This window comes from Ahaetulla prasina, chromosome 3 (genome assembly GCF_028640845.1).
Source record: "Ahaetulla prasina isolate Xishuangbanna chromosome 3, ASM2864084v1, whole genome shotgun sequence".
Classification (NCBI taxonomy): Eukaryota; Metazoa; Chordata; class Lepidosauria; order Squamata; family Colubridae; genus Ahaetulla; species Ahaetulla prasina.
The window spans coordinates 186,020,684-186,044,880 of NC_080541.1; the positions used below are offsets into that span (position 1 = coordinate 186,020,684).

The following is a 24,197-nucleotide window of genomic DNA, read 5'->3' on the forward strand; positions in this document are numbered from 1 at the left end:
CCTTAAGTAGCACTTAGACTTTCATACCACCCTGTAGTGTTTTAAAGCATTCTCTGGGATCTTTACAATGTCAGCATATTGCCCCCAATAATCTGGTTCCTCAATTCATTAAGCTCGGAAGGATGGAAGACTGAATCAACCCCGAGTCTGTCAGAATTGAACTCCAAGATGTGGGCAGAGTTTGCATGCAATGCTGCATTCTAACCACTGCACAACCAGGGCTCTTAGAAGAAATATATAGAAAAATATACTTTATTTTAGCCAAGAAGTTATGTGCACGCAAAGACTACTACTTTAAACAGGATCAATACATTCAACATTTCCCAAGCTGAAGCTCTGCTAGCTTGGAGTGATAGGAAGTTTGGTTCAACACATTTGAAGGATGTGAAGTTGACATTTGAAAGTGCAGTTTGCTCAAAAACAAAGATTTTCAAGCCGTCAGTCTTGCCATATCCATTAAAAAAGAAAGGAATGTCAATAAGGCAGAATGCTTCCTACCAGTTACTGCTAAGTAATTTAAATTTCCAATTCAATTATACCTTATAACTATATGTAGATACTACACATGAGCAATATGGGTCATATCAGAGTAATAAATAGAGGAAAAACTATTGTCATTTGGTTCAAATGAGGTTCGTTTCCAGATAAGGCATATATTACACAGTCTTGAACTTTAATAATCCATATTTCTTCTATCTTTCTTATTCTTAGGTATTCGTAACTATCTCCTTCACTTGCCAATATGGTTAGTTACAGCTTTCTAACAAGCTTTGCAATATTTTCCTGGGATATTTTTTCCTGCAAATGTTTACATATAGAGAAGTGACACCAACTAACATCCCAGGAAAATGAGATGCCAGTAATGCTCCAGTCTTCCCAGATATAGACATTTCCTTTGTATGAAACAGGAATATATTAATAATTAGGACCAAGGAACTGATGATCTACTTAAGCAGGGGACTGTAAATTGGTGCAATGTATTGTGTGGAATTGTGGCTGCAGGAATTATCTATGAAATTCATTGACTGACAATTTAATTGCAATGACAACCAAGTTATTATGAGTTTCTTTTTAAATTAATTAAATTTATTTTGTTTCATACATACAAAATTGTATATAGCCTTTTCAATTCATTTGCAATTCCATTTCCAGTTTTGAAGCAACTCTCCAGCTCCATTTCCTCCAAAATAGCAGATGGATTTTTCATATTGAAACCAAGAAACTATGGGCTGTTTAGACACCAAGATTACCCTAAAAAAAAGAAAGATTGATGAGAGTGGAAGAAGTAATAAATGATCTTTCTCCAAAATATATAGTAAAGATCCTGAATCCATGTTGTGAAACACATTGGGATTTTGATTTATGACCTGAAGATGACATCAGTAGATGCCATTGTATTTCCCCCATACCTTATACTCAGAGGGAATATCACTGCACAAGATAAGGATATGGTCCCATCCATTAAATATGGAAGGAGCTTGCCTTGTCCTCAGCAATCAACTCCTTCTGCTTGTTGTTTGGGAACTGCAGATTAGTGACATCCATGAATCAGGATATAAGGGACTCTGCACTCACATGCATGTGAGAAAGGAGTGGAACATTTTGTATTATTTCAGTTAAAACTGAGGGATAAATCTTTAAAATAGGACACTGAAATTTTTCCATGTGGTATTTTCAGATTGGTTGAGACTGCAACAGTCAGAATTTCTAACGTACAACTGTTGATTGTTTAATAATCTTGTTCACTGGAATTAATGGAATAGTAATTCATGTTCTTCTGCTAGTTATTTTTTTCTGTTTTCTGAGCTTTTGAAGGTTGGCCTGGAATGCAATCTTACCAAGTGCTAAATCACAGTTAAACATTAATTTAACTTACCCAACCACCTTGCCTTTCAATATAGCCTCTCACTTCAGGATTTTCATTGATTGTTTCTGTAAGTATGTTTATCAGACTCCTATCTCCATGAGTTTTCTCTGTAAGTTTCTGAAACAACTTCACAGCAACAGCTAGAAAAGCTCTTTCAGGCTCTAGCCCAGGAACATGACTGATCCAATCCCTGCTGAGAAATCCTGCTTCTTCTTTGAATTTCTTTATCTGTAAGCATAGAGTGAATATTTCAAAAAGAAAATGCAACTACTATAAGACAACAGGCATTTATGGTGGGGAACAGCTCTGATTCACTTTAAAATTTACATCAAACATTTATCAATAGGATCAAAGATCTATTTTGTTATACTTGCGCAACAAAATTGTTTGACAATCATAATGCTTAAGGTATTTCATTTAAAACTTAGAATAGTCTAAGTTTCATGACCCAACCAGTCCCTTCTTAGGAAAAAGATGAAGATCAAGAGCTGCTGAAGAGACAAGCAAATATGAAATAATGATGTCAAAGCTTGACATGAGATCTTGGTGGAATCATTTTCCACTCATTAATAGACTGAAACCCAACACAAAGGAACTGTCTCAAAGACAGTCAACATCATTACACTGAAAGTGAGAGATATATACGTGCCAGATTGTTTAAAAAAGTTTACAAGTTCCTCTTAAGAGGGGGTGACCTCTACAACAACATCCATAATAGCATCATTTTCTTTCTCAGGCTTTCCTAGGATTGATCTCACCTTGTTGTATTGTACCCTCTGAACCTTGATTTCTGATACAAAATTCTCTGTTTGTATCACTGGGCTGAGTCTTGACCATGTTTTTGCAGGATTTTTGTTGAAACAAAAACAGAGTGCCTTCCTGGTTTTGGACTTGAGTCATTGATGTCTTGCTCTGTTTTTTATATTACACCTGACTAAAGCTAATCACTAGATAATAAAAATGAAAGTACAAGGATTATGAATAAAGAAATCAGAAGATACTACAGCATCCTTTTTATTAGTGCCTAAAATAGCAAAGGAATGAAAAACAGACAGTGAAATAAGAATTGAAAGAAATAAAATAAGATGAAAGAATAGGGATATAAGTGGCAACTGCGATGCCTTGAATCCTATAACTAACTATTGTTTGCTATATTAATAAGGTGTTTTTTTTTCCTTTTTGTAGACTTTAGTTCAGCATTCAATACCATCATTCCAGACATTCTCCTAACTAAGCTAAACCAGCTACAGGTACCGGAACAGGCTTGTAAGTGGATCACAAGCTTCCTAACAAACAGGAAGCAGCAGGTGAAGCTAAGCAAGATCACATCAAATACCTGTACAATTAGCACAGAGGCCCCCCAAGGCTGTGTGCTCTCCCCATTTCTCTTCTCTCTGTATACCAATGACTGCATCTCCAACGATCCATCTGTTAAGCTACTGAAGTTCGCAGATGACACAACAGTGATTGGTCTCATTCGAGACAATGACAAATCCACATATAGACGAGAGGTCAAACGACTAGCCTTGTGGTGCAACCAAAACAATCTGGAACTGAACACACTCAAAACCGTAGAAATGGTGGTAGACTTTAGGAAAAACCCTTCCATACTTCCACCTCTCACAATACTTGACAACACAGTATCAACAGTAGAAACCTTCAAATTTCTGGGTTCTATCATATCGCAAGATCTCAAATGGACAGCTAACATCAAAAACATCATTAAAAAAGGACAACAAAGAATGTTCTTTCTGCGCCAACTCAGTAAGCTCAAACTGCCCAAGGAGCTGCTGATCCAATTCTACAGAGGAATTATTGAGTCTGTCATTTGCACCTCTATAACTGTCTGGTTCGGTTCTGCAACCCAACAAGAAAAACACAGACTTCAGAGGATAATTAGAACTGCAGAAAAAATAATTGCTACCAACCTGCCTTCCATTGAGGACCTGTATACTGCACGAATCAAGAAGAGGGCCGTGACATAAACTGTTTCAACTCCTACCCTCAAAACGACGCTATAGAGCACTGCACACCAGAACAGCTAGACACAAGAACAGTTTTTTCCCGAAGGCCATCACTCTGCTAAACAAATAATTCCCTCAACACTGCCAGACTATTTACTGAATCTGCACTACTATTAATCGTTTCATAGTTCCCATCACCAATCTCTTTCCACTTATGACTGTATGACTATAACTTGTTGCTGGCAATCCTTATGGTTTATATTGATATATTGACCATCAATTGTGTTGTAAATGTTGTACCTTGGTGAACGTATCTTTTCTTTTATGTACACTGAGAGCATATGCACCAAGACAAATTCCTTGTGTGTCCAATCACACTTGGCCAATAAAAAATTCTATTCTATTCTATTCTAGAATGATGTCCCAAAAATATGCTATTATGGATGTTGTTATAGAGGTCACCCCTCTTAAGTAAGTGAAAGAAGCAGCAGGCCTCTACAAAAATAAAACCAACAACTTAGATGACAAGGAGGGGAAATTATCTTAGATGAAGATGAAAAACTAACAAGATGAAAAAAATATTTTGAAGAATTTTTTGAGGACACTAGGGAGGATATCCCTAGCATAACAACTGGATCAAACATCATTATGGAGGAGGTTGAACACGCAATAAAAATAGCAAAAACAAGGAAAGCCACAGGTCCTGATAATATTCCAGTAGAAATTTTAAAATTGCTTCTTTCACTTTTTTGTGTAAGTTGAAATTATCATGCATACATTCTCTCTCTTCTATTTCTTTGCATCTCTTTGCAAGCCACTTTTCTTTTGCCAGTCAAATTTTTCTTCTAATTGTTTTCTGCAATTTATTGTTTTTTTCTTTGTTTTCATTTTTATAATTGCTTCTTTCATCCATAAGATGAAGAATTTCATCTGTCATCCACTGTTGTTTCTTGTGGTACCCCTCTCTCTGTTTGGAGTTTGTTACATCTTCTATTGCATTTTTAAATTTATTCCAATTCACTACTACATCTTCATTATTCATGTTGTTGGTTTCTTTTAAATGAATTTTTAATTCTTCTTTTATCTTATCTCCATGCCTATAACACAGAACTGGAACTCTAGTCTCCTGCACCTTAACCACTAGACCAAACATGCAAGTGAAACTGTAATGTCTTAATAATTAAGAGGGATGTACAAATAATGAACCAAAAGAATGGGCTGGATATGGGAGATATCCCTATATGGGATTTACAAAAGAGACTTTTGTTGACATTTTGAAGGATTTTGTGAGAAAGGACAGAGAAAAAAATGAAAAGAAAGCAAGTTCTATGACATTATTTGAAGGGATTAAAGATTAAGATTGGTAAAGTAAAAGGAAGGGATATGAAGTTATTTTATGCGATTATGGTTATATAGGTATGTTGTTAACTCTGGTTTTAAAAAAAGGGCATTAAAGATTTGTTTATAGATAAGAGACAACGTATTGGGAAGTAAAGATCATTTATTGTATTTTAAGAGAAGGTAGTAAATTATTAAAATTGTTTATATCTGTTATGGAGGGGGGAGTTATTTCTTTATATATTTCTTTTACTTTTTTACTATATCATTTTTCTTTCTTTTCTATTTTTCTTTTCTATTTTGGCTTCTTTTCTGCACTTGGTTTTTCTTTTTATTCTTTTTTTAAAAGTTTGTAGTAGTTCATACCTTTTTAACTGCAACATTCAAAAAGATTGCTATTTTTTTAAATAGAGCATAAAACATATCAAACTGGAACAGATCAAAGCAGCCAATATAAAATGCTTTACATCTATGAGGCCACAAAAAAGTATTCTAGCATAATTTACAATTTTTACAAAATTATAAATTATTACAAAAATAATTTCTATTAGTTAATGGTAAACTAAAACGGATGGATTTTGACCAGAATGCTTAGGAAGGTAATTACCCTTTTTCCGCTTTCTTCTGCAATAACTGCCTGTACTTGGGGCTCGATTTCTGCGTTGTACTGATCTCCTATGGACTGCAATGACTTGGCAATAACAACTGGATCAAAATTGCTTGCAGAAGGACCTGTTGGTTAACAGAAAGTCAATACAGCTTTACATGTGCTCTCCCTACACAAAAATAGCCTAATTCAATTTCTATTCCATTTCAATTCTAACCCTTTTGACATGTCCCATATAACATTTGCCTACATTTTAAATTTAGCTAATGAGAATTTATATTTGCTTATTTAAAAAAAAATACAGGTAATTCTCAGGTTACAACCACTTGTTTAGCAGCTATTCAAAGTGCTGAAAGTGCTGAACAAGGGCGGGGACTTGCAACCAGTCTGTGAAGTTGCGGTTAATGTAGCATTCTTGCAGTCAGGTAATCATAAATTCTGATATTCCTTACTGGCTTTGCATAAGTGAAGTCAATGGGGGAGCTGGCAGGAAGTTGTAAGTTGCTCCTGCTGGTTTTCCACTTGCCTCTACTCTATAACAGGGGTCTCCAACCTTGGCCACTTTAAGCCTGGCGGACTTCAACTCCCAGAATTCCCCAGCCAGCAAAGCACCACCAGAAAATCACTTAATCCTCTAGGGAAAGATTGAAGGCAAACGAGGTCCAGGTAGAAGAACATCATGGCTTCAAAACCTAAGGGACTGGTTTGGACAAAACTCAGCAGCACTTTTCATGTGGCTGTTGACAAAAATAGGATTGTCAACACGATCACCAATTTCCAGTGATAGATATGGCACAAGAAGAAGAAGACTTAAAAGTTGGATACCTCTGCTCTATAGTGCCTGCCTTTGGCAACTTCCCATTCCCCTATGACACCCACACACTTTCCAATGCTTCATAGTGCCTGTCCTTTGACACTCCCTCACTCACTCATAGTTCTCACCTGCTAGCCTCCTTCTCTAGGACTCTTGTTCTATGAATTATAAGTCTATGAAGAGAAAACAAAGTTTTCTAGCTCGGAGAACAAAATGAAAAGGGAAATATCTAGAGAAAGGAAGAAGTAAAAAGCTCACTCCACTAACCTAGCTTATATAATTGTGAAGATAAAAGCAGTGGAAGAAAGTTAATAGATAGTAACAAAGTTATACATTAGACAGGTAACATCTTGGTATGTAATGACTGTAAACCTCAAAATATCCCACAGCGTGCGCAGACTGATTTATCTGCTTCACAATTGAAGCAGATGGCCTGAGACAGAATTTGGTAACCCTCACACAATGGTTTCACAGGTGATTGCATAGAATAAACTGACCTATTTGGTTTCAGTTTCAACTTTGGGGCCAATTCTTACCTTACTATTTGATTTGGGGACTGCTTTTGCTCACTTTCATGTCTTACCACACTAACCATGAAATCTGCAAAGACCACGGACTAAATGGCCACCATTACCTATATGTGTTCCTTTTTGCAGCTATTACACAGAAGAGTAATTGGCGATAGCAATAGCATTTAGACTGATATACCACTCCATAGTACTAACAGCACTATCTGGGCAGTTTACAATGTCAGCATATTGCCCCAACAAACTGAGTCCTCACTTTATTGACCTTGGAAGGATGGAAGGCTGATCTTCAGTAACACATTTATTATATTTTATCAATAGAAATAAAATACAAAACAGAAAAAGTCAAACTTGAGCCCCATCAGATTGAACTCCGGACTGTGGGCCCTGCCATTTAACCACTGCGCAAGCACGGCTCTTAATATTAATTATATTATATAATTAATTATATTATATATATTATATAAAATATTTAAATATTTCTATAACCTGTTTTCCCCAAAATAAGACATCCCCTGATAATAAGCCCAATCAGGCTTTTGAGCACATGGCAATAAGGCCAAGTGCTTATTTCAGGGTTCAAAAAAATATAAGACAGGGTCTTATTTTGGGGGAAACCTGATATATCTATCTATCTATCTATATAAGTTTCATATATATTATATTTCCTGCTACTGAATCAAGACTTTAGCAGTTTAGGATTTTGAAAACTCGACTGACTTAGTTAGAGAGCTGTCTGTGTTTAAAACTGGCTTCCTTAAAGTCTCACCATCAATCATCCCAATTTAATATTTTGTAGATGACTTCAAAATTTGGGAAATACAAAGCCACCCCCTACCCGATCACAACTTATTGTAGAAAGAAACCCTTATACCTTGTGCTTGGACTTCATATCCAGAGTGGAGCTCCAGGCATCGACCAGTTGCTTTTAACCTTCTTGGCTTCTTTATGCAATGAGTAGTAAACAAGGCTTCCACAATTTTTTCTGTCTGTTCTTCAAACTTCATTGAATTGTTCATCTTCAGGTATATATTTCAAACTTATTTTTCTAAGAGTTGTTTCTTCTGTTGTCTAGAAGAGATTGAACAAAAAGTCTAGAAGAGATTGAACAAAAAGTCTCCAGCAACTTCATTCATTTACAGGTCAGAAAAGGAAATTATGTTTTCTGTGATATATCTATAGTTTCACCATCACCTTTTTAAAGATATTGTCATTTATGATAATTACAAAACATTAATTACCAGAAGCGTTCAGACTATCAAGTCCACCGATGCTTTCTCTTCTACCATTCAAGATAGACAGTTGACTAAAAGGAAGTAGAATTTGATATTTGATATTGTATTCATAACCTTTGGACTCCAAGGCATTTTCATGTTGCTGTCACAGCAGTAATATCGCTCATAAGCAGATATCTATTTTTTTCAAAAATTCTTTCAGTTACTCTAGATCAGTGATGGCAAACCTTTTTGACACCGATTGCCAAAACTGGAATGCACATGCACACCGCTGAGTGCCCAAACCAGAACGCACATGCACACATGCACACATGCCTGAGCACCAGAAACCCGAAAATCAGCAGGTGGGTGCACATGCATTCTGGCCACCTAGTCTTTGCGTTCCCGGCACACACATGTGCTCCAGTCAGCTGGTCTTCGTGCATGCCGGAGCACTGGAAACCAGAAGAGCAGCTGGTGATGGCGCATGTGCCCACAGAGAGGGCTCTGCATGCCAGCTCTGGCATGCATGCATTAGGTTTGCCATCATGGCTCTAGATGCATACTATAAATCTTCCATAAATCCCCTTCAGTTTTATTTTCCCCCTAACAACTTTATGGATCCATCTACCAGTATCAAGGCTTTATTGACAACATTGTAAAACTTATCTGCTCCTGCCGCTCCCCAAATTTGTATCCTAACAACCCTGTTGTTTCTTGGTACCCCAGCCAGCTTTTAACTAGGAGTTCTCCTGCATTGCCTTTAAAGATCAGCTAAGCTTGGTTCAGCACTATTATCTGCTTGAACTTCTAGATATATATTATTTTTATTTTTATTTATTGCCAGCCTGAGAGAATATGTTGTGCTTATCACAGTTGAGAAATATTATAATCCATAGATGTTAACGTAATTAGGAAATAGAGCCCTTCACACTCTTAGGACCCAAGGCCCAGGGATATAAACCGGTCTTCAACGCCTTCTCAGCATTGCCTTCTGAGATGCATTTCTCGGGCAGCAATGGCAGATTGAAGACAACTTCACTTTTACTGAAACCAGTAGCCATAGTGGAAAGTGCAACCAATGAATGGATTGGCTCCCCAAATGCCTCTCTAGATTAAGGAGAAGTTTTGGGATTTCTCAGAGTGCTTCTAACAGATGTTTTCTATAACGATAGTTATAATTTGAAAATTTGGATATTAAAAAATTAATTTGGAAATTTAAAAAAAAGAATAATGATAATGTTGATTTTGGAAAGCTTTTAAATTGACTAAAGGGGTCAGATTGACTGAAAAGAAGATTTTGACACAAAGAAATACCTGCTGTGGTTTGTTTAAAATCTTATTCAAATATATAAATATTTTGAGTTTCAGAAATTTCTTCCTGGGAAAATGTGGTGGATGAAAGAAAAACATGGTAAGAGGAGACCGTGGTTAATATAGGCCAGGGATGTCAAACTTGATTTCATTGAGGGCCGGATCAAGATTGTGTTTGACCTCAGGGGGGTGGGGGGAAGGACTGGTGGGCGTGGCCAGGGTGGATGCAGCCAGGGTGGGCGTGGCCAGCTCAGCATCACTCGTGTCAGAGGCACCTGTGGTGGCCCAAGCGCTCTGCCAGCAGCCCTCTGAAGCTCCATTTTCATGTGCAAAGGCATTGTGGTGGGTCCTTCACTGTTTCCAGGGTGGCTCCATGGGCTCCAGGCTTCTATACTATTCTTTACACCCCTTCTATAGGCAATCAGAAAGATTTAATTGTAACTCAGAAAAGTGACTTGGACAATTTTCTTACTTTGGATTTATAAAAAATGTGTTATGAAGAAAATCCTATAAATCTGCTTTGGGGATATTACTTACAAAGAATAGCCATCAAGATTTTTAAAAGTAAAATGAATGTGTACAAAGTGGGATTATTCAACCAAGGTTAAAATTTGTATGATTCTTTTTTATTTTCTCCAGAAGTTTTTAATTGATTTTTCTTGATTAGAACTGAATGATGAAGTTTTAAAGATTTGCTAATAGGTAAGCTATGGGAATAAGGCATTGCATTTTTAGAGTAAATGATAAGGTATGGTATTAAAACTAAGAGGAGATGTAGAAAAGGTGATAAATTAATTTGTGGGATGTCATTTCAAAGTATTAAAAATTAAAACGTTTAATATGTTGTTTCTGAAGGATCATGAAGTTCTGTTTATAGATATGAAATATGAAAATATTTTTTGTTTTTTTCTTTCTTTAGAGAAAATGACAAGATACTGTGCAAAGTAAATGAAAAAAAAGTATAAAATTGTTTTACTTGTTTTAAGTTAAAATGCATGTTATTTCTGATTTCTTAACTGCTGCTTGCATAAGATCTTATCTTTTATCTATTAACAAATAATATGCATCATTCAGCAAAGCTGGCTGAGGAATTCTGGAAGTTGAAGTCCACAAGTCTTAAAGCTGCTAAGGTTGCAGACCCCTGCAGTAGAGTGCCAAAACTTTTAGTGCTATTAAACTGCAAATGAGCTAGGCTTCTGCACCTGTTTATTTTCAAGAAGGGCAGCTCTACTATACCAATGAGAAAAGGCTTTTTTCTGCCTGCAAAGAAGAAGCAACGGTGTTCCTCAAGCTCCAGAAGAAACCTAATGTCAATAGAGCTCTTCTCCCTTTCTTGGACTTTGGAACCTATTTCCCAAAATAATGTTTTCTATAAAAGACTTCAAAGAACCTAATTAATCCTTTCAATGGGATGTGATTCTCAGCCCAAAGGCAACAGGGCTTCTTTTCTTCTTTCTAAGGCTTTGCTTTGAATTAAAACATGCACATGAGATTTAGAGAACATTATGTAACTGTCAATGAGGCAGAATGCTTCATACCAGTAACTGCTAAATAATTTAAGTTTCTGATTCAATTATACCTTATATCTATGTGTAGATACTACATGTGAGCAATATAGATCATATCAGAATAATAAATTGAGGGAAAACCATTGTCATTTGGAACAAATGAGGTAAGTTTCCAGATAAGGCATATATCACACATCTTGAACTTTAATAATCCATATTTCTTCTATCTTTCTTATTCTTAGGTATTCGTAACTATCTTCTTCACATGCCAATATGGTTAGTTACAGCTTTCTAACATGCTTTACAATATTTTCCTGGGATATTTTTTCCTGCAAATGTTTACATATAGAGAAGTGACACCAACTAACATCCCAGGAAAATAAGATGCCAGTAATGCTCCAGTCTTCCCCGATATAGACATTTCCTTTGTATGAAACAGGAATATATTAATAACTAGGACCAAGGAACTGATGATCTACTTAAGCAGGGGACTGTAAATTGGTGCAATGTATTGTGTGGAATTGTGGCTGCAGGAATTATCTATGAAATTCCTTGACTGACAATTTAATTGTGATAAATTATATAAATTATATAAATGTGATAAAATAAAATAAATAAATAAAATAATAATTGCAATGACAACCAAGCTATTATGAGTTTCTTTTTAAATTAATTAAATTTATTCTGTTTCGTTACAAATTGTATATAGCCTTTTCAATTCATTTGCAATTCCATTTCCAGTTTTGAAGTAACTCTCCAGCTCTATTTATTCCAAAATATCAGATGGATTCTTCATATTGAAACCAAGAAACTATGGGCTGTTTAGACACCAAGATTATCCTTAAAAGAAAGAAAGAAAGAAAGATGAGGGTGGAAGAAGCAATAAATGATCTTTCTCCAAAGTATATAGTAAAGATCCTGAATCCATGTTGTGAAACACATTGGGATTTTGATTTATGACCTGAAAATGACATCAGTAGATGCCACTGTATTTGCCCCCATACCTTATACTCAGAGGGAATTTCACTGCACAAGATAAGGATATGGTCCCATCCATTAAATATGGAAGGAGCTTGCCTTGTCCCTGGCAGACGTCAGTAATCAGCTCCTTCTGTTTCTTGTTTGGGGATTGCAGATTAGTGACATCCATGAATTAGGATAGAATAGAATAGAATAGAATTTTATTGGCCAAGTGTGATTGGACACACAAGGAATTTGTCTTGGTGCATATGCTCTCAGTGTACATAAAAGAAAAGATACGTTCATCAAGGTACAACATTTACAACACAATTGATGATCAATATATCAATATAAATCATAAGGATTGCCAGCAACAAGTTATACAGTCATCAGTGGAAAGATATTGGTGATGGGAACTATGAAACGATTAATATAAGGATATAAGAGTCTCTGCACTCATGTGCATGTGAGAAAGGAGTGGATCATTTTGTATTAGTGCAGATTGTTTTACATTTAGAATTTTACATTCAGAAATATTTCAGTTAAAACTGAGGGATAAATTTTTAAAATAGGACACTGAATTTTTTTTCATGTGGTGTTTCCATATTGTTGACTGTTTAATCAGTCTTTTCACTGGAATTAATGAAATAATTCATGTTGTTCTGCTTGTTATTTCTTTTCTGTTTTTTTTTATTTCATTTTGTCACAACAGTATACACAAACATCGACATAAAACAACAACACATCATAAAAGAAATATATATATATAAGCAAAAGTATGCAACAACTATGTTAATTTGATATAATGAAAGGAACAATAGGACAGGAACGGTAGGCACTTTTGTGCTCTTATGCACGCCCCTTATAGTCCTCTTAGGAACGGGGTGAGGTCAAAAAGTTTTCTGAGCCTTGAATGCAAAAAGTTTTTGAAGGCTGGCCTTGAATGCAATCTACCAAAGTGCTAAGTCACAGTTAAACATTAATTTAACTTACCCAACCACCTTGCCTTTCAATATAGCTTCTCACTTCAGGATTTCCATTTATTGTTTCCGTAAGTATGTTTATCTGGCCCTTATCTCCATGAGTTTCATTTATAAGTTTCTCAAACAATTTCACAGCAACAGCTAGAAAAGCTCTTTCAGGCTCTAGCCCAGGAGTTTGACTGATCCAATTCCTGCTGAGAGATTCTGCTACTTCTCCACATTTCTTTATCTGTAAACACAGAATGAATATTTTTTTAAATAAAATGCAATTACTGAAAGACAATAGGTATTTATGGTGGGGAACAGCTCTGGTTCACCTTAAAATTTGAATCAAACATTTATTAATAGGATTAAAGATCTGTTTTGTTCAACTTGTGCAACAAAATTGACGATGATAACACTTAAAGTATTTCAATTAAAGCTTAGAATAGTCTAAGTTTCATGAACCAACCAGTCCCTTCTTAGGAAAAAGATGAAGATCAAGAGCTGCTGAAGAGACAAGCAAATATAAAATAATGATGTCAATGCTTGACATGAGATCTTGGTGGAATCATCTTCCTCTTCAATTCTAGACTGAATCATTTGATTACTTGCCTTGGTTTTTATATTATTCCTGACTAAAGCTAATCACTAGATAATAAAAATGAAAGTAAAACGATTATGGATAAAGATATCAGAAGATACTACAGCTTCCTTTTATTAGTGCCTAAAATAGCAAATGAATGAAAATGAAAATGAATGAAAATGAAAAATAGACAATGAAATAAGAATTGAAAGAAATAAAATGAAATGAAAGAACAGGGATATAAGTGGCAACTGAGGTGCCTTGAATCCTATAATTAACTATTTTTTGCTATATTAATCTGTTGATCTAAATAGGTCCCACATAGCTCTAATCACCGTATTGCTCTTGAAAATGTAATACAGAATAGATGAAAAACCAGCATAAAATAAAACTTCCAGTGAAGATTCACATTCCTAGAGGAGTAGGGACAGCATTGCAATGGAGATTGGTGGTCAGATGAAGAATTCTGGTTAATGAAATATCTCTGGAAAAAGAAAATATCATGAGATCTCTCACATGAACTCTGGAAAGCTGGTTCTTGTTAGTAGACTGCAGGAACTGAGATTTTTGTGTTTAATTTAGGAGTTGAGTGGCTGTGAATTATGGATTTAATCCAGCTGCAATATAGTCTATTCAGGGGTATCAAACTGGCGGCCCCTGGCCCAGATGTGTCACATGCAAATGTCATGTGACAGCAACGTGACGTGGCGAGTTTGACACCTGTGAATATGGACATAAGGCTCACTGAACCTCATTTCTTAATCACTTTGGGAAATTGCTTCTTAACTTGCTTTTTAGCTATTAGGAACCTTCACAATGATAAGTTTTAGGGCAATGAGTAAGACTCTTTCAATCCTTGGTGAAATAGGTTTAAGGAAAAAAGGGTCAGTAGGATCACATTGATTTTGGAAAGTTACAAGTGGACTACGGGTTCAGATGGCTTTGAAGCAAGATTTTGAAATTAATTATAAGACTCATTTTCATAGGAAAGAAAGAATTTTGAATTAAGAAACAATAGGATGGTGCTTTGAAAACTGGACAGTAGAAGGAACTAAAGATTAAAGTAGGCAAGAAAATGGTAAGTGAGCACCTGTCCACCCTTGACCAGTTAAAATCACCAGGACCAGATGGATTACACCCCAAGATTCTGGAAGAACTGGCAGACGTGTACTCAGAACCACTGAACTATATCTTTCAAAGATCCTGGGGCACCAGGGAACTACCAGAGGACTGGAAAAGAACTGATGTAGTTCCCATCTTCAAAAAAGGGGGGAAAATAGATCCAGAAAACCACAGACCTATCAGCCTGATCTCGATACCTGTGAAGATTCTGGAAAAGATGACAAAGCAATGAATCTGTGAACACCTAGAGGCAAACAAAGTCATAACCAAAAGCCAACATGGGTTTGTCAGAAACAGATCATGCCAGACTAATCTTATTATATTCTTTGACAAAGCGACAAAATTAGGAATGCTGTGGATATAATTTACTTGGACTTCAGTAAGGCATTTGATAAAGTAGACCACAACCTACTACTTGATAAGATAGAAAAATGTGGGTTAAACAGCATTCGTAACTAGCTGACAAACCGCACTCAACGTGTAGTCCTCAATGGAACTGCATCTATAAGGTGGGAAATATGCAGTAGGGTACCCCAAGGCTCTGTTTTAGATCCAGTACTCTTCAACATCTTCATCAATGATTTAGATGAGGGGATAGATGGAAAACTCATCAAATTAGCAGATGACACCAAGCTGGCAGAAGTAGCCAACATTCCAGAAGATAGGCTTAAGATATAGAAGGATCTTTACAGACTTGAACACTGGGCACTATCTAACAAAATGAAATTCAATGGTTAAAAAAAGTAAGGCTCTACATTTAGGCAAGAAAAAACAAATGCACAAGTATAGCATAGGTGGTACCAGACTCAATAACACTGAACTGGAACTCACAGTCTCCTGCACCTTAATCACTGGACCAAACATGCAAGTGAAACTGTGATGTCTTAATAATTAAAAGGGATGTACAAATAATGAATCAAATGAGTGGCTTGGATATGGGATATATTTCTATATGGGATTTACAAAAGAGACTTTTGTTAAAGTTTTGAAGGATTTTGTTAGAAGAGTCAGAGGAAAAAAATTAAAAGAAATCAAGTTCTAGGACATTATTTGAAGGGATTAAAGATTAAGGAAGGGATATAAAGTTATTTTATGTGATTCAGGCTATATAGGTATGTTGTTAATTCTGCTAATAAATCTCTAAAGATTTTTTTATAGATAAGAAATGACATATGAGAAGAACAGATCATTTATTGTATTTAAAAGAAGGTACTAAATTACTAAAATTGTTTATACTTGGAATATGGAATATGGAAGGGGAAACTATTTCTTTATATTTTTGCTTTTTTACTATATTATTTTTCTTTCTTTTCTATTTTGCCTTCTTTTCTGAACTTGGTTTTTCTTTTTTCTTTTTTTTGAAGTTTCTACTTTTTTAATTGTAACATTCAACAAAATTACATTTTTTTAAAAAAACAGCATAAAACATATCAAACTAGGGCAGTTCAAAGTAGCCAATGTAAAATGCTTTGTATCTATGAGGCAGCAGAAAAGTATTCTGGCAAAATTTACATCTACATAGATAATTTCTATTAGATAATGGTAAATTAAAACTAATGGGTTTGGTCCAGCATGCTTAGGAAGGTAATTACCGTTGTTATGCTTTCCTCTGCAATAACTGCTTGTACTTGGCCCTCCATCTCTGTTTTGTACTGATCTCTTATGGATCCCAATAACATGGCAATATCAACTGGATCAAAACTGCTTGCAGAATCAACTGTTGGTTAACAGAAAGCCAATACAGATTTATAGTTTCAGTCTCTTGTAAAAAAATATTCTAATTCGTTTTCTATTCTATTTCAGTTCTAATCCTTTTGACATGTCCAATTTAACATTTACCTACATCTTAAGTTTAGCTAAAGAGAATTTAGATTTGCTTATTTAAAAAATACAGGTAATCCTCAGGTTACAATCATTTGTTTAGCGACTATTCAAAGTTAGGAAAGTGCTGAACGAGGGAGACTCAGAACCAGTCTGTGAAGTTGCAGTTAACACAGCATCCTTGCAGTCATGTGATGATCATTTTCGACATTCCCTACTGGCTTCTCATAATAGCAATAGCACTTAGACTTATATACTGCTTCATAGTGCTTTTACAGCCCTCTCTAAGCAGTTTACAGTCAGCACATTGTCCCCAACAATCTGGGTCCTCATTTTACCCACCTCGGAAGGATGGAGGTCTGAATCAACCTTGAGCCAGTGAGATTTGAACTGCTGAACTGCAGTTCAACTGCAGTCAACTGAAGTAGCCTACAATACTGCACTCTAACCACTTTCCTATGACACTCCTTTGCCCACTCATAGCTCTCAAGCACAATTCTCACCTGCTGGCCCACTTGCCTGGGCCCTGTGTCTTATCAATTCTGAGTCTGTGAAGAAAAAACAAAGTTTTTTCTTTGAGATAAGAACAAGGAATTGAATCATCTAGATAAAGGCAGAAGGAGAAAGGTACCTATGAAGCAATGGTGGGTTGCTCCTGGTTCTGTCTGGTTCTTTAGAAATGGTAGTAAAACCGGCGGGAGGCTCCACCCATCTGCCACATCATCATGGGTCATCCGCGCATGCGCAAAAGCACGCGCACAAGTGTACTCCCGCTGCAAACTAGTAGTAAAGGTAAGTAAAACCCATCCCTGCTATGAAGCTCATTCAACTAGCCTAGCATGCCTAATTGTAGTGATAAAACAGATGGAGGAAAGTTAATGGGTGTTATCAAAATAATAGATACATTGCACAGGGGATAGCTTGGTATGAAATGGTTGTAAACCTCAAAATGGCACATAGCAGGCTCAGACTAAATTATTTTGCTTCACAATTGATGTGTCTGTGACCGAATGTGGAGTCTCCCACACAATGATTTCATAAATGATTGTATAAAATAATCTGATCTATCTAGTTTCATTTTCAATTTGGAGGCCAATTCCTTTGTTACTATTAGATTTAGGGACTGCTTTTCTACTTCCCCATGCTCTATAGTGCCTGCCTGTGGCACCTTTCCTGTCTCCTATGGCATCCACACAACTTCCACTGTGCCACGTTCCTATGGCACTTCTTTGCCCACCCAAGCTCTAAACTACAGTTCTCACCTCCTGGCCTGCTTGCCTGTCTCCTGCATCTTATCAGTTCTGGGTCTATGATGAGAAACAAAGTTTTCTATCTCAGAGGACAAGGAACTGAAAGGGGGAATCATCTAGAGAAAGGCAGAGAGAGAAAGGTATCTATCAAGTTCACTCAGCTAGTTTAGCTTGCTTAATTGTGAAGATAAAAGCAATGGAGGAACATTAATAGATGTTACCAAAGTAATAGATACTTTGCATAGGGCATATCTTGGTATTGTGAGACATTTTATATCCAAATATATTTTATTTTTTATATTGTTTCCATCTTTCCCTTAAATATATTAACCAAATCCACAAAGGTCTGAGAATTAGTGTCTCCAAGTTAATCAAATTAGCAAATTTCCTCAAACCCTGAAAAAGGTCCCCGAGACCTAATCCAAACATCAAAAGTTAAGGTCTGCAAACACAAATAGAATTAACTAAATTAAGTCTCCCAATAGAATTGTATATAAAATTGTATATACACAAGAATACATATCGACCAGGAGTGAAATGTAAAATTTGTTACTACTGGTTCTGTGGGTGTGGCTTGGTGGTGATGGTGGTAATGTGATTGGGTGGGCATGGCCAACTTTTTTTTTTAACTTTTAAAAGCATTTTTCAACAAAAAAAATTTTCTACAAGAATTACATTTTTTCTGTAAAAAAAATGCTTTTAAAAGCCTGTGATGATCAGCTGGGATCACCAGAGGAAAAAATGCTTTTAAAGGGCTCTGACGATCGCAGCTGAGTTGCCTGATCACTCTTAAAAACATTTTTTCTACAACCTCTTCGGCCGAAGAGCTTGTAGAAAAAATGCTTTTAAAGGGTTCTGACGATCCCAGCTGAGCTGCGCGATCATCAGAGACTTTTTTTTTACTTTTAAAAGCATTTTTTTGGCCGAAGAAAAAATGCTTTCAAAAGTAAAAAAATACCAAACCTCTGATGATCCCATGGCTCAGCTGGGGCGGGTGGGTGGGCAGGGATTTTTGCTACCAGTTCTCCGAACCACCCACCACCATCGCTACCGGATTGAGCGATCCGGTCTGAATCGGGAGCATTTCACCCCTGATATCCACCCACCCACCCACACTCACACACACATATATGCCTCTCACCATGTAGACACGTCCCCACCCCAAACAAACTTCTCCACCTCAGACAAACTGTTTTGCTTTTAGGAATAAATAGTTCTACTTTCCTCACAGCTGTCTGCATCTCATTTTTATTTATTCTTGTGTAACCCCGGCTCAAGTTGGAACCCCAAATTATTCTTCTGACAGTATGTAATGGTTGTAAACCTCAAAATGATACACAACAGGCTCAAACTAAATTATTTTGTTTACAATTGATGTGTCTGAGACAGAATTTGAAGTCACTCACATAATGACTTCACAAGTGATTGTGTAAAATGAAGTGATCTATCTGGTTTCAGTTTCAATTTGGAGGCCAATTCCTTTGTTACTATTAGATTTAGGGACTGCTTTTCTACTTGCCCATGCTCTATAGTGACTGCCTGTGGCACCTTCCCTGTCTCCTATGGCACCCACTCACCTTCCACTGCTCCACATGTTCCTGTGACACTCCTTCGCCCACCCATAGCTCTCAAACATAGTTCTCACCTGCTGGTACACTTGTCCAGGTCCTGTATCTTGTTAGTTCTAGGTCTATGAAGAGAAAACAAAGTTTTCTATCTCAGAGAACAAGGAACTGAAAGGGGGAAAGTTATCTATGAAGCTCACTCAGCTAGCCTAGTTTGCATAATTATAAAGATAAAAGAAGTGGAGGAAAGTTAATGGATGTCATCATCGTAATATAATGTACAGGGCATATCTTGGTATACAATGGTTGTAAATCTCAAAATAGCAACAGCATGCTCAGACTAAATTATTTTGCTTCACTATTGATGTGTCTGAGACAGAAGCACAATGATTTCACAACTGATTGCGTAGAATAAACTGACCTATCTGGTTTTAGTTTCAATTTGGAGGCCAATTCTTATGTTACTTAATTATTATTATTATTATTATTATTATTACTGTTAGATCTGGGAACGGCTTCTGCTCACTTTCATGTCTTATGTCGGTGGCCATGGTATTAGATCACTGACCATATGGCTATGGATTGCTCTATAACTTACATGTGTTCCTATTTGCATTCATTACAAAGAAGTAATTCATGTGTATCTCATGTTTCCTGCTACTGAATCAGGAGTCTGGCAATTCAGGATTTTGAAAACCCAAGGACTGACTTTGCTATAGGGCCTGTCTGTGTTTTAAAAGCTGCCTCCTTAAAGTTCCCCCATCAACCATCCCAATGTAATGTTTTAAATATCTACTTGAATATAAATCCCATTTTTCCCGTACAGTACAACCCATGGTCATGCTAGCTACCGAGGCAAATATAGTCTTGCTAAAAATAGTAGCTCTTACAGGAGAATTAACAACATCCTGAAACTTTAGTATACGTTAAATCAACTGATGTTTTAATTAATAAGCAGTAGATTTAAGCAGAACTATTCAGTTTAGAAATCTTATTGAATTTTAAAATTTTATTTAAATGTAACTGATCAATTACAGGGCAAATGGTTAAAATCCATTAAATTAGTAGTTTCCACTAGCATCTATGCACTACAGCGCGGATGTCAAACTCGATTGTGTCATGTGATGTCACATGATGTATCATGACTTTTTGCCTTTACGGACCTGGGGTGGGCATGGCCTGCGTGTGATGCATTCGGCCTGTGGGTTGCCAGTTTGACACCACTGCACTACAGCATATAGAAACTAGCAAAAAAAATGCCGTGTAGCAAACTTATTTTTTCCTCCAAGCTAGATGCAGCTGTTGGTCCTGACTTCAAAATCTGCCAAACACGAAGCCACTCCCTCCCCCCCTCCTGCAAATTTTCCTCCAAAAAAATTGTCATTACCTTCAATTATGATCATTTTTCTAGCCTGGAGAGGATATTGCTTCCTTGAGTAAAGAGTAGTAAATAATTCTTCCGCAATTTGTTTTGTTTGTTCTTCAAACGTCACTGAGTTGTTCATGTTCAGATATTTCTGTCTTATTTTTCTAAGAGTAGTTTCTTCTGTTGTTTAGAAGAGATCAAACATAAACAGTCTCTAGTAGCTTCCTTCATTTACAGGTCAAAATATATAACATTCAGCAGATACTCCTCAGAACAGGAAACATAATTTTCAAAGTAAAATTATTTGTTTCCTGTGATACATTGGTAGCCACACCATAGCCATATGGTGGCCACACCATAGTCATCTAAATATATTGTCAACTATGATAAATAAGAAATACTAATTACCAGAAACCGATACCAATGCTTTCTCTTCTATTATTCAAGACTCAGTCGCCTAAAAGGAAGTAGAATTTGATATTTGATATTATATGCATAACCTTTGAACTCCAAGACATTTTCATGCAGCTATAATAGCAGTAATATGTCTCATTAAGCAACTACAGTATGTGTCTATTTTTTTCAACAATTCTTTCAGTTATTTAGATGCATACCGTAAATCTCATCTGATTGTAACTTTATATTATTTCACAATCATTTCTTCCCATTGAAGAGGAACTGGGTTTTCCAATTATAAAGTCCCCTTCAACTTTATCTTGATCCCTAACAGCTTTAGGTATCCATCCATTTAGGCTTTATTGGCAACAATGTAGAACTTATTTGCTACCGCCTTTTCTCCCCCAAATTTGTATAATACAGTAAGGACAACTGTTATTTCTTGACACCATGCCATCTAGCTTCTAACAGAGTTTTACCCTGTGTTGTTTTTAAAGATTCGCTAAGCTTGGCTCTGCACTGCCTTTTACCTGAACTTCTAGACATTTATTATTATATATTTAATTTTTTTGGCTGCCCAGCTCCAGTGAGCTCATAGCAATAGCATTAAGACTTATATACCACTTCACAGTGCTTTACTCTCTGAGCGGTTTACAGAATCAGCATATTGCCCCCAAAAATCTGGGTCCTCATTTTACCAACCTTGGAAGGGTGGATGGCTGAGTCAACCTTGAGCCGGTGACACTCGAACTGCTGGCAGCCGGTGGTCAGCAGAAGTAGAAGGAGCCTGCAGTAGTGCAATCTAACCACTCCACTACATTGTGTTATATTGTGTTTATAAATGCCGAGAAATATTATAATTCATAATGTTACCATAACCAGGAAACAAGCCCTTCACGCTGTCAGGACCCCCGGCCCAAATCTTCAATGCCTTCTGAGCATTGTCTTCTGAAAGAAATTTCCAGGGAAGCAATAGTGGAAGTGAAAATAATTTCAGTTTTAGTGGAGCCAGTAGTGGAAAGTGGAACCAGTGAATGAATTGGCTCCCCAAACTCTTCTCCAGATTAAGAAGAAGATTTGGGATTTCCCAGAATACTTCTAACAGATTTTTTTTACAACACATAACAGAGGTCTTGGCAGGGTTTTAATGCTCTGGGAACTGGGAAAATTAATCTCCTGCGTCCATACGCCAGCTAAGCAAACTCCGAAACAAGGTTACTTGCTGCAGGTTTTAATGAGTCTGCAGTCTGGCAGGACTGAGTTTTAACAGATACAAAGTCAGCGCTGTAAATAGCTTTGAATTAACATAGGCCCGGCCACGGCCCGGCCCAGCCCAGCCCTGTAGCCAATATCCGGCTATATGCATTCTTCCTTCCGGATCTCCCGGGCTACCCCGGCGTAACTACAGCCATTGGGGGCTCAGCTCCAGGTGGCTAGAAAAAGGCAGTTCACATTCCTTCACCCGACACTGTGCCAGCTGCTCTGCCATTAGTGCCGGTCAGCTGATGGAAACGGGGCAAGTTGGATCGAAGGAGCAGGCAGCTGTCAGGAGCCCCTGGGACGCCAGCCGCTGAAGCCATGCTGCTCCCCCAGCCATTACGCAGTCCCCACAGCAGTTCCCCTATCCCCCCAGCCAGGGCTTGACGATTAGTTTTGCTAAAGTCGCAATTCAGAGCCATCAAAAGATGCCGGGTTCACCCACTTCCCCTCATAAAAGGTAAAGGTAAAGGTTCCCCTCGAACATACATGCTAGTCGTTGCTGACTCTAGGGGGCGGTGCTCATCTCCGTTTCAAAGCCGAAGAGTCAGCGCTGTCTGAAGACGTCTCCGTGGTCATGTGGCCGGCCTGACTAAATCCCAAAGGCCTCTGGTGGCTCAGACTGCTAAGACAGTCTGTTATTAACAGCAGCTGCTTGCAATTACTGCAGGTTCAAGTCCCACAAGGCCCAAGGTCAACTCAGCCTTGCATCCTTTATAAGGTAGATAAAATGAGGACCCAGATTGTTGGGGGCAATAAGTTGATTTTGTATATAATATACAAATGGATGAAGACTATTGCTTGACATAGTGTAAGCTGCCCTGAATCTTCGGAGAAGGGCAGGATATAAATGCAAATAAAATAATTTAAAAAAAGGCGCACGGAACGCTGTTACCTTCCCACCAAGGTGGTCCCTATTTTTTCTACTTGCATTTTTAGGTGCTTTCGAAACTGCTAGGTTGGCAGAAGCTGGGACAAGTAACGGCAGGCAGCTCACCCTATTACACTTCCCCTCATAACAACCTATATTATATATATAGCAATGGCTCAGTGGTTAAAGACACTGAACTTGTTAGCTGGAAAGTTGACAGCCTGGGTTCCAGACGGAAAAAAGAGGGCAGCTTATCCAAAACTACTGCTGTTTTTCCTAACACAAAACATAAGTTTCATCTGGGTTGAGGAGAAAACAGATGCAACATTTTCTCCTGCTATAGCCATTTTTTTTCCAGAGCAGAATAAGAACCAATTTGCAAATTTACTTGAGTTGCAGAAATACTAAAATGACTTTGAAAGTGACACCATTTTCCTGAGACAAGAGAAAAACACATCTTTTAAAAAATAACTTTTAGGTCAATCTTCTACTTTATATATTTTTTTCCTTCAGTATTAGTGTGGGTTTTTCAAATACACTTTATAGCTATCTGAATATTCAACTATCCTGATTCATTTCCTATGTACAGTAAGAGATTTTACAGCAAACATACAGGCTCTCTAATTGCTGAATAAACCTAGAAAAGAATCCATGTAAGAGCAAACCACTTCAGATGCATGTTACCTTGCATTGAACTGTCATCTGCCCTCCTTTTACATGAACAGCTGTGAAAACATGGGTTTCAAGGGGGCTTTTGGGGGTAAGATCATATCAGCACTGATAGAAGAATTTGTTGTTTTTAATTTTATCATGGTTACTATTAATTTTAACTCTAATTTTAGTGCATGTTACTATTAATTTTAACTCTAATTGTAGTGCACTGTAAGC

The 24,197-nt window shown here is 37.0% G+C and overlaps 2 protein-coding genes across 2 annotated transcripts; both read right to left on the reverse strand.

Moving 5' to 3' along the window:
• Positions 1-866: 866 nt before the first annotated feature.
• Positions 867-10,100, reverse strand: BCL2L15 (BCL2 like 15). The gene is made up of 5 exons (XM_058176922.1): positions 8,359-10,100; positions 7,992-8,188; positions 5,777-5,901; positions 1,877-2,095; positions 867-1,251 (listed from the first exon to the last, which is right to left on the reverse strand). Exons 2-5 carry the CDS (start codon positions 8,134-8,136, stop codon positions 1,234-1,236), a joined length of 507 nt encoding a protein of 168 aa, XP_058032905.1. The 5' UTR covers positions 8,137-8,188; positions 8,359-10,100; the 3' UTR covers positions 867-1,233.
• Positions 10,101-11,843: 1,743 nt separating this feature from the next.
• LOC131195200 (bcl-2-like protein 15) lies at positions 11,844-23,120 on the reverse strand. Its single transcript, XM_058176929.1, has 8 exons — positions 22,928-23,120; positions 21,194-22,129; positions 20,807-20,965; positions 19,500-19,544; positions 17,108-17,152; positions 16,376-16,500; positions 13,107-13,325; positions 11,844-11,993 (listed from the first exon to the last, which is right to left on the reverse strand). The coding sequence occupies exons 3-8, from the start codon at positions 20,922-20,924 to the stop codon at positions 11,976-11,978; spliced, it is 570 nt and encodes a 189-aa protein (XP_058032912.1). The 5' UTR covers positions 20,925-20,965; positions 21,194-22,129; positions 22,928-23,120; the 3' UTR covers positions 11,844-11,975.
• Positions 23,121-24,197: the final 1,077 nt, after the last annotated feature.